Source organism: Helianthus annuus, chromosome 13 (assembly GCF_002127325.2).
Source record: "Helianthus annuus cultivar XRQ/B chromosome 13, HanXRQr2.0-SUNRISE, whole genome shotgun sequence".
Lineage (NCBI taxonomy): Eukaryota > Viridiplantae > Streptophyta > Magnoliopsida > Asterales > Asteraceae > Helianthus > Helianthus annuus.
In genome coordinates, this window is record NC_035445.2 from 101,894,658 (window position 1) to 101,912,268 (window position 17,611).

Consider the following 17,611-nt stretch of genomic DNA (forward strand, 5'->3'; position numbering starts at 1 on the left):
TAACGATTACAATGCATGCATGTAACAAACTCCCCCTCAGCCTGAGCTCACAGTGATTGTTCGTACAGTAAGAAAAGTGGTGAAGAGCTAATAGAACAGTACAGGGTACTGTTCTATTTATAGGCACGCCCAAACCACTGAAGCATCTTGGCTGACGTCACCATGAAAGTGACATCTAACCTCCTAACAAACTCTAAACAACTGATCTATACAAACACTGCTTATGCTAACTACTGATTACAATACATTAGATAAAACAAGCTAAACTACTGCTTTATCCTTCCACTGTTGTGACTCCAGCAGTACTTTGAGATAATCAGCAGTGCTTGACCCATAGCAGTAGATTGATCAGCAGAGCTTTAGTCTTCATCAGTCTTTGACTTGATCAGCAGTTGTAGGTCAGCAATTGTAAGGATCAGTGGATTAGAGGTCATCAGATGTTGAAACCATTTTCAAGGGGAGAGACTTGTACACATAACATCTGCTTATTTTGGATCCACTGCTTTGATCCGGTTTTGGCTTTAATTATCTGTTCCTCTGATAGGGTTCAATCCCAACACAGGTGAACATTTCTTAGTGTTTGACTTGTGTTATTGGTGATATTAGGCTAACACTTTGTGAATTGCTAATGACTGCAGGTGAATATGCTCCTAAAAGACAAGAGGGGAGCCAAAATCCACTCAACCGGAGTGACACAACACACAAAGTGTTAAGTTGGGAGTGGTGGGAGTCAAAGTGATAGTTGAGAGTGACAGCGGCCAATACCCAATAGTTAGGAGTGATAAAATCCAATAACCCAAAAAAGATTGAAAGAACAATTTGTGATTAAGCCACAAACGTGATGTTACCTCTGCAACGCGCAGTAGGGTCAAAGTTCTAGTATAAAATAAATAAGAAACACTATTTTGGTAAATAGTTTTCAAGAAACACCATTTTAATAAATAATTTTTTCACCAACACCAATTTGAGAAAAAAACTTGAATAACTCTTTTAAATTGGAGCAACTCGACTTGACTCGATTATATCACTATCCAAATCCAAACCCAAACCCAAGCCCGGGTTAAAACTCTCATTGAGTTTTTAATCATAATAATTCAAAATGGCGTTTGAAAAGGACAAAAAGCCCTAACTGAAATGGCGTTCACAGAAGATCCTGAATAACCGTCAAACCACCGATTTCCACCAATGGATTCTCGTGAAAATCGGCCAATTTTCATCTACATTTATGATTTAACCTCGCTATTCTTCCGATTCAATTCCGTTTTGTTTCAATCCGGATTACGAACAACATCATTCACCCTTCAGAATCCAATTCATCAGGTCAATTATCACTCTTCGGTTTCAATTTTGTTCGTAATTCATCAATTCCGTTGCTGTTTGTAAGTTTTTTGTTTCGTATTGTGCGAATTACTGGTGGATCTACGTGTTTTGTGCGTTTTATCGATGTGTTTTGTGCGTTTGATGATAGAATTTTAGATCTGGTGTTTGTCGGTTATGAAATTCATGTGTATTTGCTTGTATAGTTATTCGTTGTGAATAATTTGTGCTTATAGCCGTTGTGATTTTGATTTGTTTAGCGTTTTTTTTTTTTTTTTTGGTTTATTTTGTGATTTTTAGGTTTTATTATTCATGACCTTCATGTTTATTCGCTTGTGTTTGTAGTGGTTGTTAGTTGTGATGATTTGTGCTTACAGCGGTTCTGATTTGTTTAAATTAGAAATGAATTTTAGGTTTATTTAGTATTCTGTAGCGTTCATCGTTCATGTAGCCTGTAGATTAGACTGGACGGTATGGGGCACGGCCAAGGGCAGGCGAGCCCCGGCTCCGCCCCAGAACACCGCCCCCCTTGGCCCGTCCCCGTCTTCACCGGCTCCCCACAGCCGCCCAAGCCGTGCCTCCTCCTCTCACATACACCTATAGATACATACATATATATACATAAAGGGGCTCATCCCCCACCCCCTTGGTCCATCCCCTTTAGGCCCATCCTCACACCCGCTTACGTGGCGGGTGACGTGGCGGCCCATCCTCCCCACACCATACCTTCCAGTCTTAGCATGAATCCTTAGATCATATATATAAAAGGTTTTTTTAATCAATTTATCTCTAATTTGTTGTGTTTGATGCTAGAAGTTATATTTGAAAATCTGAAAAATGTTACGGTAAATGCTATCTTTTATTGTTTTGTGTAGCAGAATTAGTATCATAACATCGGAAAAGGTATTCATACAACTAAGCTCAAATAATCATAATGGAGGATCAAAATATATATATGATCTTTGTTTATTTGTCAACAAAATGGCTTAGGATACATTATTTTTATGCTTTCTACGTTGAGAGTCTGAGACATCATGTGATTATGTAGATTAGAGTATTAACCTCTGTTATTTTGAACTCATACATCACTGGTGATGATTAACATCTTATTTTGTTTGTTCTATAATGTTGCTACATTTAAACAAACAGGTACTAAAAAATGGCAGATGGAGAAGATATTCAGCCCCTTGTTTGCGATAATGGAACTGGAATGGTCAAGGTATCAAAGTTAAAAAGTGGCATTACTATTTGTGGCATTACATGAAAACCGCTTATCTGTTGTATCAAAACGTAATAACACAGATAAGTGGTTTTTGTAACCAACTTTCAACACCCCTTTAGCAATTTCTTATATAGAAGTTACACCAGTTACACTTACTGCAAGACTGTGTTTTCCCTTCTTAAGGCTGGCCCAATTACATTTGTTAGATGTATTTTGAGTGTAACTAGTTGTAGTTGCTTATTCCATACTGATTATCTCAAGATCATATAACCAAATAACCAGTTTTACTTTAATAAAAAGAAAATCCCACACTCCATATGTTTGGATAAACAGATTCTGCCTGTTAGCTAATTATTTTTTGATATAATTTTTAGAAAAGTCAGTGCAATACTAGCTGCAAAAGAAGCTGATTACCTATTTATCCTTTTTTTAAAATTGTTTGAGAAACTTTTGCAACCATTTTGTAAAATGCGTCTCATGTTTTTTTCATTAAAAAAAAAATATCCTTTGTGGTCATATTTATAATACCTTAAAATGAAAGGTTGGTGGCTTTTTGCCACGGGCCCTTTCTACCCTTGAACTTTGTGACAATGTCAAAACTAACCCCTATAACTTTGTAAATGTCACTTTGACCCCTTAAAGTTTCTAAAGTTTTGAGTTTACGCTAAAACTAATTTCTTACGGGTTTTTTTTTGTATGTGTCGGTATAAATTCGAGTTCGTCTACGCTTTAACGTAATTTTTGTTTGGAAACGAGTCGGGTTAATTATATGATGTTTTATTTTTATGTACGTTTTGACGTAAGTTTTGTTTGGAAACAAATCAGATGAAATATAATAAGTTTTCATTCGACGGAATAAATTTGAGTTAGTATACGTTTCAACGTAAATTTAGTTCGGAAACGAGTCGGTACATTATCATTCAACGATATGAATTCGGATTACTCTACGTTTCAACGTAAATTAAGTTCGGAAACAAGTCGGGTTGATTGTAGTCTATAATTTATCACGCCGCGTATGGTGCCGCCACAATGCGCGGCGGGTAAAAAATACTAGTATGTATCACTTTCTGAAATAATCGAATTGTCAAACACTCAAAACCGCTTAGTAAGTTCATATGGTAACTCAATGGTTTCCCTTCTTAAGGCTGGTTTTGCTGGAGATGATGCACCAAGAGCCGTTTTTCCCAGCATTGTCGGACGTCCACGACACACTGGAGTCATGGTCGGTATGGGACAAAAGGATGCATACGTTGGTGACGAGGCACAATCCAAACGTGGTATTTTAACCTTGAAATATCCAATTGAACATGGGATTGTGAACAACTGGGATGACATGGAGAAAATATGGCATCACACGTTTTACAATGAACTCCGTGTGGCACCAGAAGAACACCCGGTGCTACTTACAGAAGCACCCCTTAATCCAAAAGCTAATAGGGAGAAAATGACTCAGATTATGTTTGAAACGTTTAATTCTCCTGCTATGTATGTTGCAATTCAAGCTGTGCTCTCCTTGTATGCTAGTGGCCGTACAACTGGTAAGTTTCTTCTTCATTTATACCTGTTTCTTATGGTTGCTAAATGTCATATTCTTTGCAGTTAATATCGGTTATCGGTCCCCATGTAAAATATATGGGTGTCAAATATCGGTACCGATATTATCGGCGATATTACCGGTTTGGAAAAAAAAGCGATTTTTACCAGTTTAAACCGTTTTTTTTACCGGTACCGATATTATCGGCGCTATTACCGATTTGGAAAAAAAAAAAAAAAAAAAACGATTTTTACCAGTTTAAACCGTTTTTTTTTACAACCGGTTCGGTTTTAAAACCGGTTTTCAAGGTCCAAACCCCAAACTGGTTTAACCGATTCGGTTCGGTTTATAAACCGGTTTTGGAATCAAAAAACGGTTTCTACCAGTTTAAACCGGTTTTTTACAACCGGTTTCAAAGTATGGGAATACGAACCGGTCTACAAACCGCTGGGTTGGATCTGGTTGAAACCAATATTTCAAAAACCGTTTTTTTAAACTGGTCCAGTTTTATTATTTTATAAAATCGCATATGAATCGATTATCTGGTACGTGCTTCATTTTTCAGGTATCGTTCTCGACTCTGGGGATGGTGTGAGCCACACAGTACCTATCTACGAAGGTTACGCACTCCCACACGCTATCCTCCGGTTGGATCTCGCAGGTCGTGATCTAACTGATGCCCTGATGAAAATCCTAACCGAACGAGGCTACTCCTTCACCACATCCGCTGAACGAGAAATTGTGCGAGACATGAAAGAAAAACTCGCATACATCGCACTTGACTTCGAGCAAGAACTCGAAACCTCGAAAACTAGCTCGTCGGTTGAAAAAAGCTTTGAGCTGCCCGACGGGCAGGTGATCACTATCGGGGCAGAGCGGTTCAGGTGCCCGGAAGTGCTGTTCCAGCCGTCAATGATCGGAATGGAAGCTGCTGGGATTCATGAGACGACTTATAATTCGATCATGAAGTGTGACGTGGATATTAGGAAGGATTTGTATGGGAATATTGTGCTTAGTGGTGGGACTACTATGTTTCCGGGTATTGCTGATAGGATGAGTAAGGAGATTACGGCTTTAGCCCCGAGTAGCATGAAGATTAAGGTTGTTGCTCCACCAGAACGGAAGTATAGTGTCTGGATTGGTGGGTCTATTTTGGCATCTCTCAGTACTTTCCAGCAGGTGAGTTGTTTATGTCGTTTGTTGTTTATTTTAGTGGTGTTTATCAGGTCGGGTTTCGGATTCCTTGGTTTGAAGACTTTTCAGTAGAAAATGGAAACTGAACCGAACTCAAAGCTGGCAAACCAAACCGATATGGAATACAAGCTCGGATTGGTTTTGGTTCTCAAACCGACATACCCAATTCAAACATAAAAATCAAAATGTAATTCGGATTCCCCGGTTTTGGTTTCGGTATCAGTTTTTGTGGATTAGGTTTGGGTTAAATGGGATTGGGCTAGAATGTAATTCGGGTTCTCAGTTTTAACCCAGTTGAATTTGCTAGAACCGAAAACTGATTATCTAATTGGGTTTCGGTTTGATCGGTTTAAAACCGTATTAATATCCCTAATTATTTTTCTTTGTGCCCATGTGGTAATAAAATGGACGGGTTGGATACCGTTTTAAAACGGATCAATTTTTATACAGGTTGGCTTGACTCTGAAACATAGTTTTTCTAATTTTCATAAATTGTTTGTGGGTCATAATTTTAAGGGTTATATAATTTCAGTTTCAGTAATACATTTTTTAAATAAAATGAGTTGGGGAGTTTAATGCATTAAAAATACAATTTGGATGATGTTTTAACCTATTTGACCCATTTACTATTTCACCAGCTAGACTAAGGGTGACATAATTGGCCCGTTAACTTAAGAACGGGTCAATTTATGTCATAGTTGATCTCCCACACACATAAACATCATATCAAAAAAAAAAAAAAAAATTAGAAGGAAACGGGTCGTATGTCACCATAGGATATTTCTAAGGTGTAAAATCCTCTAAACTTGGTAAGTAAATTCGTTTATTATTTAAATAATATATGTTTGAATCATACACTAGTTATTTAAAAAAATGTAAATTTGTATAAAAAGTGTTTTCAATCGTGTTTAGACCTATTCCTCAATCATGTTACATGATCCTGTGAAACTTGAATGTGTTATCATTGCTATCGATTATGACCGTATGTTAATACGATGCAATTACTTAACGCAGATGTGGATCGCGAAGGCTGAATATGATGAATCTGGACCGTCCATTGTCCACAGGAAATGTTTCTAATTTTGACAAACAAGAAAAACAGTTACTTTATAACTACTACGCTATTTGGAGCTCGGAAATTCTGATTTCTCATCATCAAGAATACGAGCGTCCGCAGGCACGTTATTCCCCAGTTTCTTTCAAGTGTTTTTTACAGTTCACTTCAACTGTCAAGCATAAATTTCAATCAATGTATGCCATTTTTGTTTCATTTTTTTGTTTGTTTTGTGACTGTGTTTCTATGAATGAATTCCTTATGGCATAATACCAATTTTAAGTTTAAGCCTTAACTAGGGTTGCCCTTTGTAGAGGTGACAATTTTGGTCTGTTTACTTATACAGTATAAATAGGGCAATTATTTGATATTTTATCTAGAACTAAAACGGGTCAAGTGAGTAAAGTACAATGTAGTAAATGGTTTTGATAATCCTGTTTGCTTAGAAATGTGCCAATTCTTTATGTCTATCTAAAAAATAAAACGGGTCAAGTGAGTAGAATGTAATGAATGGTTTTCATAATCATAATTTTGGCATGCTCGCATAGAAAAACGGGCCACTTTCTTTATATCTATAAATAGAACGGGTCAAATGAGTAGAATGTAATTAATGGTCAATCTATTTATCATAGTGAACACATTAATAATAAAAAACGTTTTAAAAGTAGACGAAAAAATGGTTATTGGTGAATCTATTTTGACCCATGCTAAAAAGTTACCCACCCTTATGGTTATCAAGCGTTGGATAACATGTTTTATGTTATAAGTTAAAGTTTGTTATAACTACGCTTCCAGATTTACACAACTTTCTAAATAGACAATAACAACATTTATATTGACACAAAAATGTAACCATTGCAACATGATAGAACTCGTATTACAAGTTTTACTGAAACAAAAGACGTTGCAAAGAGGGAAACCAGAAGTAAGCACTTTGCTAGGTGTTTGCACAAACTTATTTGATCATGATACAAACCCCTAGTATAGTAATTACTTGCAGTCCCCCCTTTGTTGAAAAAGCATGCATTAATAAATAAGCATGATAAGCTACCAATGTTATCAACATCGGTCGCTAGTTTAACAAGATGGAAACAAAAACATATCAACCAGCAGGCAAGAAGGTAAGGATGTCACCGACAACATAAAATGTTGAGTTGTTAGCCAGATTAAAAAAATGTTTGGAGGCCATTCCCAAAGACACGACTCTAAATTTATTACAAGGGGCAAGAAGACTCAACAATTTTTAAAGGAGCAACAAACCAAACATATGTCTCACCATTTTCCGTTTTGGGTATCATGGAACCCAGTGGATATATAGTTAATATTGTAGAGTACTTTTGCGATGATAAATCAAACACAGGAGTACTTCTCATATGATTCAAATTTAGATAGACATGTCATGTAATAAAGAGCAATACGGCATGGCTTAACTCCTAATTATATGCACTGCCGGCTAGTGGTGCACAAATCGGGTTTTCTTAAAAAACGGTTTCGGGTATGGAACCGGGTTCGGGTAGGATTAGGTTTTACAAAATCGGGTTTTTTTAAAACCCGGGTCGGGTCCAGGTCCGAGTTTTCTACAAAAAAAATGTATACCCTATATACCCGGGTCCGGGTAGGGTCCGGGTCGGGTTTTATAAAACCCGGGTATTATAATACCCTATTTCCGGGTTCGGGTAGGGTTCGGGTATGCATCGGGTTGGCAAAAAACCCACACCAGGTGTTAAAAAAACCCGACTGGGTATTAAATGCTTCTTTATATGTTTTAGTGGATGATTTAGCTTATTCAAATTTAATAAAATTTTTAAACAAGATTACATCAAAGTGCATACATAATTCTTAGAAACCCAATAATTAAACAAGATTACATTAAGTTGATACATAATTTTGTTAAATCATAAGAATTAGACGTCTTAATTCTTGAAAATATAGATAAAATAACATAGATAAAAAAAACATAATCGGGTATTTATAAAACCCGGTTCCGGGCATTTATAAAAACCGGTTCCGGGTATTTATAAAACCGGGTACTACGAAAAACCGGGTATAAACCAGGTATAAAAAAACCCGGTTCCGGGTTCGAGTTTTAGATCAGATATGAATACCCGGTCCCTACCCTATGGGTAGGATCGGGTTCGGGTTCGGGTATAAAAAACCCGAGTTTTATAACACCCGGTTCCGGGTTTTTTTCCGGGTCCGGTTCCGGGTTCGGGTTTTTTGTGCACCACTACTTCCGGCTTCACTACTTTGAAGTACTAGGCATGGGCTTAGGAGTTAGGGGCCTAGATTGGGACCCCAATTTACAAAGAGAATTTTCACATATAGTTTATTTACGACCAATAAAAAGTTTTAGCAGCATCAGGTTATCTAAATCACAGTCAAACCAATAAATTGGGAGCCAACTTGATTAGCATCTCTTAAACTTTACAATTTCTTTAACCGTAAGTATAACAACTAAGTGTAAGTGGTCATAGTTAAGCTTCCAAATTAGTACATCGGGTTAGTTTTTCCTCTCAAATACAAGTTTAGAAAATTGGAATTACCGTAATGTTGGGTTAAATTTTAGTTTACATTCTAGGATATTCAACCAATAGTTCATTACCATATATATTTAGTGAAGTAACTTACGCAATCATCCGAACAAAACTAAAATCTTCTTCATACAACGTGTCTCAACCTAAAAATTGACGACTGACTTTCGTGTTTTTATGTTTAGTTATTTTTTTTAAATGACAACGCTTACATAATCCTAAATTACACCAAATAAATACTAATCTACTCATTACTTGAGATTGATAATGTGATATTTATGAATACAAAAATAACATGAATTTTAAAAAATAAAATAATATATTATGCAACAATTGTCTATTTGTGAGGGGTAAGCAGAAAACCGAAATAACCAACTGTAACTGAAATAACCAACAAAACTGAACCGAAACAAAAACCGACAGGTTGCTTTTCGGATTTTTAATAACCGAAATTTCGGTATGATTTAAATTAGATAACAAAACTTAATATAAAAATTAAATAATATTCAAAGTATTATAAAAGAAAATGCCATAATAAAAACTTTGAAGAAACATAAAAATCAATTAGAAAGTTAGGTTTACCTGAACATTATTAGTTAAAAATGTTAAATATAATAACTTAGGTAGAGGATCCTGTAAAAAAGACCTAAAGTGTGAGAAAGGTAAGAAAGAATCTACACCATTAGATCTTTGATCTAATGGTTGAGATTAATAGGGACCATATTGTAAAATTTGATTTATTTTTTGGACTGAATTGAAAATTCTAGGGGTAATAAAGTCTTTATATCCATTCAAAAAATGGAAACTGTAAATCATAATCCCTACAATCTCTCTCTCTCTCTCTCTCCAAATATCTCCATCTACGATCAAAGATCTCTCTCATAATCATGACAGCGGCCATTCGGAAATCGGAATGATTATATTAACGAGTTTGTTTGTTAATCGGAAATCGGAAGATACGATCAAAGATCTCTACATCGAACGAGTTTATATTAACGAGTTTGTTTGTTAATCGGAAATCGGAAGATACGATCAAAGATCTCTACATCGAACGAGTTTATATTAACGAGTTTGTTTGTTAATCGGAAATCGGAAGATTCGGAGAATGTCGGAGATGATGGATGGCAGTGGTGGTGGTTGTGCGATCTCTCTCTCTACATCGAACGGTGCCGGAAGTGGAGAAGATGATACAGAGGTGTTATTATTCTTTCAGTCATGGTGTTTATTTTCTTTTTCTGAATGGTGTTATTTTGTTTTTCTGAATGGTGTTATTTTGTTTCTGAATGGTGTTATTTTGTTTCTGTTGTTGTTATTTTCTTTTTCTGAATGGTGTTATATTTATTTACTGAATGGTGTTATACTATTGACTGAATGGTGTTATATTGTTTATTGAATTATGTTATATTTTGTTTACTGGATGGTTTTTTTTTTGTTTCTGAATGGTGTTATTTTGTTTCTAAATGGTGTTATTTTGTTTCTGTATGGTGTTATCTTTGTTTCTGAATGGTGTTTATTTTTTGTTTACTGAATGGTGTTATATCTTGTACTGAATGGTGTTATTTTGTGTACTGAATGATGTTATATTTTTGTTTACTGAATGGTGTTATATTATTTTCGTAAAAACACCATGCACTGAACTATGAATTTTTTAAAACACCATGTCATGAACATGGTTATGATTCTGTGAATGATGCAAAAAAAAAAAAAAAAAAAAAAATGAGTGATGTTATGGACGGTTATATTCCTTAAATCAAGGATTTTCTCTCTCCAAATCCTTAAATCAAGGATTACCATATTTGAATTTGTTAATGCATTTACAATCTTACCCTTTTCAATTAATTTAGATCTAATGGTTGAGATTCTTTCTTACCTTTCTCACACTTTTGGTCTTTTTTACAATAACTCCACCCTAATAACTTAAATGAAAACATATAAGAAAAATTCTTAAATTTTAAATTATACTTTTTATTTTTTGAATCTTACGTACTTTTGTTTCAAAAGTGAAATAATCGTAAAACCGAACCGATGTAGAAAAAAAATCAAAACCAAAAAAACCGAAACCAAACAGTTTTCAAAAACTAAAAACCGATAATTCTGTTTTGGTTTTACCTAAAAACCGAACTAAACCGAACGGGTGCAGATTGCAAACACGGTGACCTTTCTTTGGTAAACGCAGGCAGCCATACAAAGCCCCTAATTGAATCCTATACACAATTCTTCTAAGCATCTTCTAGAACCATCTTCACACATCCAAAACCCTTATTATATAATCAAATCGCTAAACCTCCCTCTCCTCTTATCACCGATCAATTATATCTCATCTCACCATACAAAACCCAGCATAATAATAGTAATAATTAGGGTTTGCGTTTTCCTTCATGGCGAAAGAGGGACCTAACTGGGACGGTTTGCTCAAATGGAGTATCGCTCATTCTGATGGCACTGGAAACCCTAGAAACTTAAGGTACATATTTCCCCCTTTGTTTATTGTTTACAATAATTATTAGATAAGTTTTATGTGTTTGGATCAGTACAGATAGATTTAACATCCTAAACGTACGAGTAATTATTATTTTTCTACTTCGTTTTTTTCGTGTAATTACTCTAGTTCAAAACTGGAGAGTAATAGTTATTTGTATGTTTAGTAGGTTAATTTCATTTGTAACGAATCCCACCCCCAAGTTTTATTTCATTTTCATTTTCATTTTCATTTTTCAGAGTATGTGTTCACGTAGGTAGCCATGTCATCGGGTGTGGGGGATTAGCCCCAATGGATGGGCCAGGGTGTGGTAGTGTTGGATAAGAAAGAGGCGGGCCCGTCGCAAGCGGCAATTGGGGGACGATGGGGACGGGGGCGGTGTGGACAACCCTAGACGTGCCTCGGCGACCCTGGGACTCCCCCCACACCCTTTGGTCTTATTTGGTTTGAATGACAAATTCGGATAACAGACGGACCACTGGACTACTGGAGTATCATCGTGCCATCAACCAAACCACCTGATCATATCTATCTCCATTAGGCAATAAATGCCTATACAAAACTTGTTTATAACTCGGTGTATTAGACAGCTTGAATAACTTTCTCAAGAAAACATAACAACTTTCTCAACTGAACCTTCCATTAGGGTCAGGATCATAGTTGTCAATAGCGAGCGTAGCGATCGCTATATCGCGCTACGTAGCGTATAGGTCTAGACTTGCTATTATGGTTGTAGCGGTAGATAGCGATAATAGTGACACTTTTTTTAATTATAAATAGCAATTAAATATAGCTATAAATTATAGCTATATTTAATTGCTATTTATAATTAAAAAAAAGTGTCACTATTATCGCTATCTACCGCTACAACCATAATAGCCTATAAAATAGATGGATTTTAGGTTTTTGTTAAATATACATGTAAAATAGCATACATACCAGGGTATTTAGATATAATATACATATAAAATTTTTAAATTTATTTTTCTAATGTATCGCTCTTTATAAAATAGCAGTCCGCTATTTATTACTATGTAGCATATAGGTACCTTATCACTATTTGTCGCTATTTGCCATTAACAACTATGGCCAGGATATGACGCATTGATGACATTTTCCGTATTGATATTCCATTGGACATTACAAGAGCTATCAACTCATATGGCTTAAACTTGTTACATGTTTAAAACCAACAATTACATAACAAAAGCAACCAAATCAGTATAGATAAATTTATAAGCAGTCTATGTATGTCATCTTTAATGATCTTGATCAAATTCTCATACCTATGAAAACAAAGCCAATTAGAGACAAAAATGATCTACATTGTTTGCCTTTTAAGATATCATTTGAAAATATCAGATGGTCTGACATGATCATAATCAACTACAACATCTGGAAAAAGATATTTCCGAAATGTTTAGATCAGTGTTGTTAATTCCGAGCATAGCGCTCGCTATAGCGTTTAGCGTGGCAATGAGATTACAGGCCACAATCTAATTTTGGCGCCTCCATAGAGTGGAAATAGCGGGATTATAGTTTTTTGTGTTGATATAAATAGTGATAATATATGCCTATAAAATAGAAGAATTTTTTCGTTTTTTTTTTTAAATATGAAAACAGCGTATTTTGGTAAAGAAACTGATAAAATACACATATAAAATATTTATAAAGTTATCTTCTAGTGTATGCTAAACATAACTAGTGCCCGCTATTTCTTCGTTATTGCTACGTAGCGTATAGGTAGCTTGTCGCTACTGTTCGCTATTCGCTATTAACAAGTATGGTTTAGATAATACCAGGATAACCAAAAAAAATAGATGATAATATGAAAAATCACTGATCCTAAAAGCATAAGTGCATAATAGGTACTCCATGTTAACTAAAAGAGTAAAAGATACTGGCAAACAAACAGTTAAATTACAAAATATGAATAATGTATTTATAACAAAAGGTACCTGTGTAGCACAGATCTTTGTTTAAAAAAGCGCGAAGCGCTCCGAAGCGTTTTGGTTCCAAAAGCTTTAAGCGAGCTTCAAGCGCGAAGCGAGAGCTTCATGTATACGAAGCGCTCAAAATAAAATAAAAAATAAAAAAAACATTGTACACATCAATATGACCTATTCTACTTGTTAATCAATGACAAACACAAAAACATGATTAAAAAACACAGTTAACACTTAAAAAACATAGTTAAAACATAAATTAAAGTCGAAACACACTTAAAACATAAACATAAAACATAAATTAAAGTCGAAACACACTTAAAACATAAACATAAAAATAGTCTTTAATCAAGACAGCGCTGGAATGTTAAAAAGACAGCGGCTGGAATTTAAAAAAGACAGCGCTGATATTAGGGTAAAGAAACAGGCCTCATTTAACCCTATTTAAGGACTGTTGGGCTTAAAAAATGGCCCAAATGTGACCTGATTGGGCTGAAGCGTCGCTTCAAACCATCATCGCTTCGCGCTTAAAGCTCGCTTCACAGCGCTTCACGTAATGTAACGCTTCAGACCAAAAAAAGCGATGTTTCCAGCGCTTCACGCTTAAAGCTCGCTTTAAGCGCGCTTTTTTAAACACAGGCACAGATAACGTTGTAATATGTAAAAAAAGATATTGAAACGTGATTTGCAATGATCTGTATTAGGCTTGGTACCAGTAGTGCAAAAATACTGAAAAATTATGTTTTGATGATAGTGAAGAAATTTGTTTTGTTTAAGTAATGAAGATTTTTTTCGTTTTGTATGGTTTGAAGTGAGGAGGATCGGAAATGGTTCATGGAAGCTATGCAAGCTCAAACCATTGATGTGGTTAAACGTATGAAAGAAATAACTCTGGTTATGCAAACTCCTGATAGTGTATTAGAGGAACAAGGTGTAACTGCTACAGATCTTGAAGGTATGGTATAGTAAAGAACAATGTTTATATAGTGAATATGCAGTTTCAAGTTTATTAAAAGGTGTTTATTTATGGTGATATGATTGTTTGTAGATATGTTGGAGGAGCTTCAAGAGCATGTGGAGTCTATTGATATGGCTAATGGTGAGCTTTTGTTTCATATTTATCTTCTGTAGATGTGATATATATATACACACACACACACATGTCGTACTTTATTATTATATTACTAGTAACTATGTCTAATACACTTTATGTATGAACTATTTTGATAGATCTTCACTCTATTGGTGGCTTGACACCTTTGCTTAAATATCTGAAGAACTCGCATGCTAACATACGAGCCAAATCTGCGGAGGTTGTAAGCACTATCGTTCAAAACAATCCGAGAAGTCAACAGTTGGTCATGGATGCAAATGGCATGGAACCATTGCTTTCAAATTTTACTTCCGATGATGATGTTACCGTTCGCACCAAAGCACTTGGTGCAATCTCCTGTGAGTAGTCCTTCATATGATTATGCAACCTACTATAGCATTGGCACGCGTTCATATGACACGCGCCTCAAATTGTTAAATATAAATCATGTATGATGATGTTTTATTGTTTTAATGGTTAATTTCAGCTCTGATTAGGCACAACAAGCCCGGGATTGCAGCGTTTCGTCTTGCGAACGGTTATGCTGCTCTCAAAGATGCTCTTAGCTCCGAAAGTGTTAGATTCCAGAGGTAATTATTATTATATACATAATTGGTTGACCACTTAGCTACAGTGGATTTGACCATTTTTTTTAATTTCATCCCTCAACTTTCTAAAAACTTTGTAAAATGTCATCTTGACTCCCCTCGAGCTTTACGTGCTTATTTTTATGTATGTGTCGGTATGAACTCAAGTTAGTTTACGTTTCGACGTAATTTTTTTCCAAAAGTGAGTCATGTTAGATATTATACCTTTTCATTAAAAGGAATAAATTCGATTTACTTTACGTTTCATGTTAGATATTTTTATTGACGTTTTCAGTTGGTCTGTGTTTTAACGTTTATGTACGTGTCGTTATAAATTCAAGTTGGTTTACATTTCATGTTTATGTACGTGTCGATATAAATTCAAGTTGGTTTACGGTTTGACGTAGTTTTTTTCGAATATGAGTTACGTCAAATATAAAACGTTTTTGTGCTTGATTTTATTGACGTTTTCAGTTGGTCTACGTTTGATCGATAAGCAATTGCAAAAACAATTCAGTACGTGATTTGAACGTTAAATAAACTGACCCCTGCATCACGGGGAATCAATTTTAGTTATTTGATTATACTCCTGAAAATCCCATTTTCTCATCTAGTTTTTTTAACAAAAATGTAGGAAAGCACTCAACTTGATTGAGTACTTGATTCAAGAAAACCCTAACGACTGCCACGTCATCACCGAGCTCGGGTTCTCGCGAATCATGACACACCTTGCCACCAGTGAAGACGCAGAAGTCCGTGAAGGCGCGTTAAGGGGTCTATACGAACTCATCAAGGACAAACCGGTAAAAACATATGACATGACACATGAAGACAATGAGAGACTAAAACAAGCCCTTCAAGAAAGGATTAATGTCATCAGCCTGATGTCATCCGAAGATCTTGCGGCTATTAGGGATGAAAGACACCTTGTTGACTCGTTATGGACCGCGCACTATAACGAACCGTCGGCCCTTAGAGAAAAGGGACTTGTGGTTCTACCGGGTGATGATGTGGATGAACTGCCGCCTGATGTTGCGTCTAGAGTTTTGGTTTCGCCACTTAGAGGTTTGAACCGCCCGGCGGCTAATAATGGTGATAAATCTGAAAAGAAAGATGCACCACCTTTGTTACTTGGTCCTGGTCCTTGAGTGTGAACCAACAAAAGCTGTGTTTTTGGCTGGCTTTGGTAGTTTGGTTCATCTATGTGGCTCTTTCATGTTTGTTTTCTTTTTAACATTTGCATACTTGTATAAATTATCTATTTGAGAACTTTTATTATCCCTTCATAGGTTTCATATTGTGTTATAAATGTTTTGATTGTGACATGCTGCCCCTCTCACATGTGCACAACCTTTAAGCCGTCATATCAATTCATTAGTCATACGTCACATCAATTTATTAGTCGGGCTAAAGGACATAACGTGCAAGGGTGACAAAGGAAACACTTTGCAATCTTTGCAATCTGATGTCAACGTAAAGGACGAGTTTTGTATTTTACTCTTGATTATTATATGCCATAAAGCAAAAGTGATCTCATTCCCCAACCACAACAAGAACGGTTCTTGTGTTCTTTAACCTCTGTGTGCTCTTTTATAGAAATAAAGAGATGATGTATTACTTACAAGAGTGATATTGGCATATTGGTAGGTTAAAGCATATGATTCACCACTTTCCAAAGCTAAAGAAAAATTATTGTATTTACAATGTCTTTAAGCAGGTACACCATTAAGGCATCAGCTATGTAGTTTAGACCATTGTAATCGAGTTAACTGACAAAATGGTCCCTGAGTTTATGTCACTTTTGCCACTTCAATCCAAAAATGAAACTTTTTTGTATCTGGGTCTCTGAGTTTTCATTTTTGTTGCCATTTTTAGCCAATTGACAAACCGGGTTAGAATTTTCTGTTAACTTCTCTCATTTTTTGTCGTTTTCCTCGTTTAGTTAAAATATATATCATGGCATAAATTGACTTATACCCTTCATTTAATGAAAACGACAAAAAGGAGAGAAGTTAATATAAAACTCTAAGCCAGTTTGCCAATTGGATGAAAATGGCAACAAAACTGAAACCTCAGTGACCCAGATACAAAAAGTTTCATTTTTGGACTAAAGTGGCAAAAGTGGCCTAAACTCAGGGACCATTTTAGCATTTTTACTCTTTTTAATTATTTAAAAACATTTAATCTTGGTTAACTTCTAAGCAAAATTCTATAAATGCAGGGTATTTTTTTAGAATTCATATAAATGTGTAATAGCTTAGTAACATTAATATGTATAGCTATTGAGATCTTTATATATTGTTGTTTATTTGATGACACAAGTTGAAACCAAATGAATCATTCAAATTGTCCTAAAGTTGCAACTTGTGTCATATTCCATCGCTTATTAAAGTAAATTAATTACATATTGTTTACTAACTTAACACATAAGCACATACCACCACTTTTACTTTTATAAATTTAAATAATGCATCTTGTACTCCATTGGATACAATATAATTTATGCTTTAAAAAGATGAGTTCTTTAAGAAAAAAAAATACAACTTCTAGACTTAAAAAGCTCAAATCAGTAATATATATCTAAATGTAGTCTCAAGAGATGGTTAATTTGACAAGATTATATACATGTTTGGTCTAATAAGTTACACATTTTG

The 17,611-nt window shown here is 35.3% G+C and overlaps 2 protein-coding genes across 2 annotated transcripts; both read left to right on the forward strand.

Annotated features, from left to right (window-relative positions):
- Positions 1-1,091: 1,091 nt before the first annotated feature.
- Positions 1,092-6,616, forward strand: LOC110898856 (actin). The gene is made up of 5 exons (XM_022145704.2): positions 1,092-1,320; positions 2,467-2,536; positions 3,684-4,077; positions 4,639-5,252; positions 6,282-6,616. The coding sequence occupies exons 2-5, from the start codon at positions 2,477-2,479 to the stop codon at positions 6,345-6,347; spliced, it is 1,134 nt and encodes a 377-aa protein (XP_022001396.1). The 5' UTR covers positions 1,092-1,320; positions 2,467-2,476; the 3' UTR covers positions 6,348-6,616.
- Positions 6,617-11,000: 4,384 nt separating this feature from the next.
- Positions 11,001-16,250, forward strand: LOC110898855. Its single transcript, XM_022145702.2, has 6 exons — positions 11,001-11,316; positions 14,090-14,232; positions 14,326-14,376; positions 14,508-14,729; positions 14,858-14,960; positions 15,592-16,250. Exons 1-6 carry the CDS (start codon positions 11,231-11,233, stop codon positions 16,103-16,105), a joined length of 1,119 nt encoding a protein of 372 aa, XP_022001394.1. The 5' UTR covers positions 11,001-11,230; the 3' UTR covers positions 16,106-16,250.
- Positions 16,251-17,611: the final 1,361 nt, after the last annotated feature.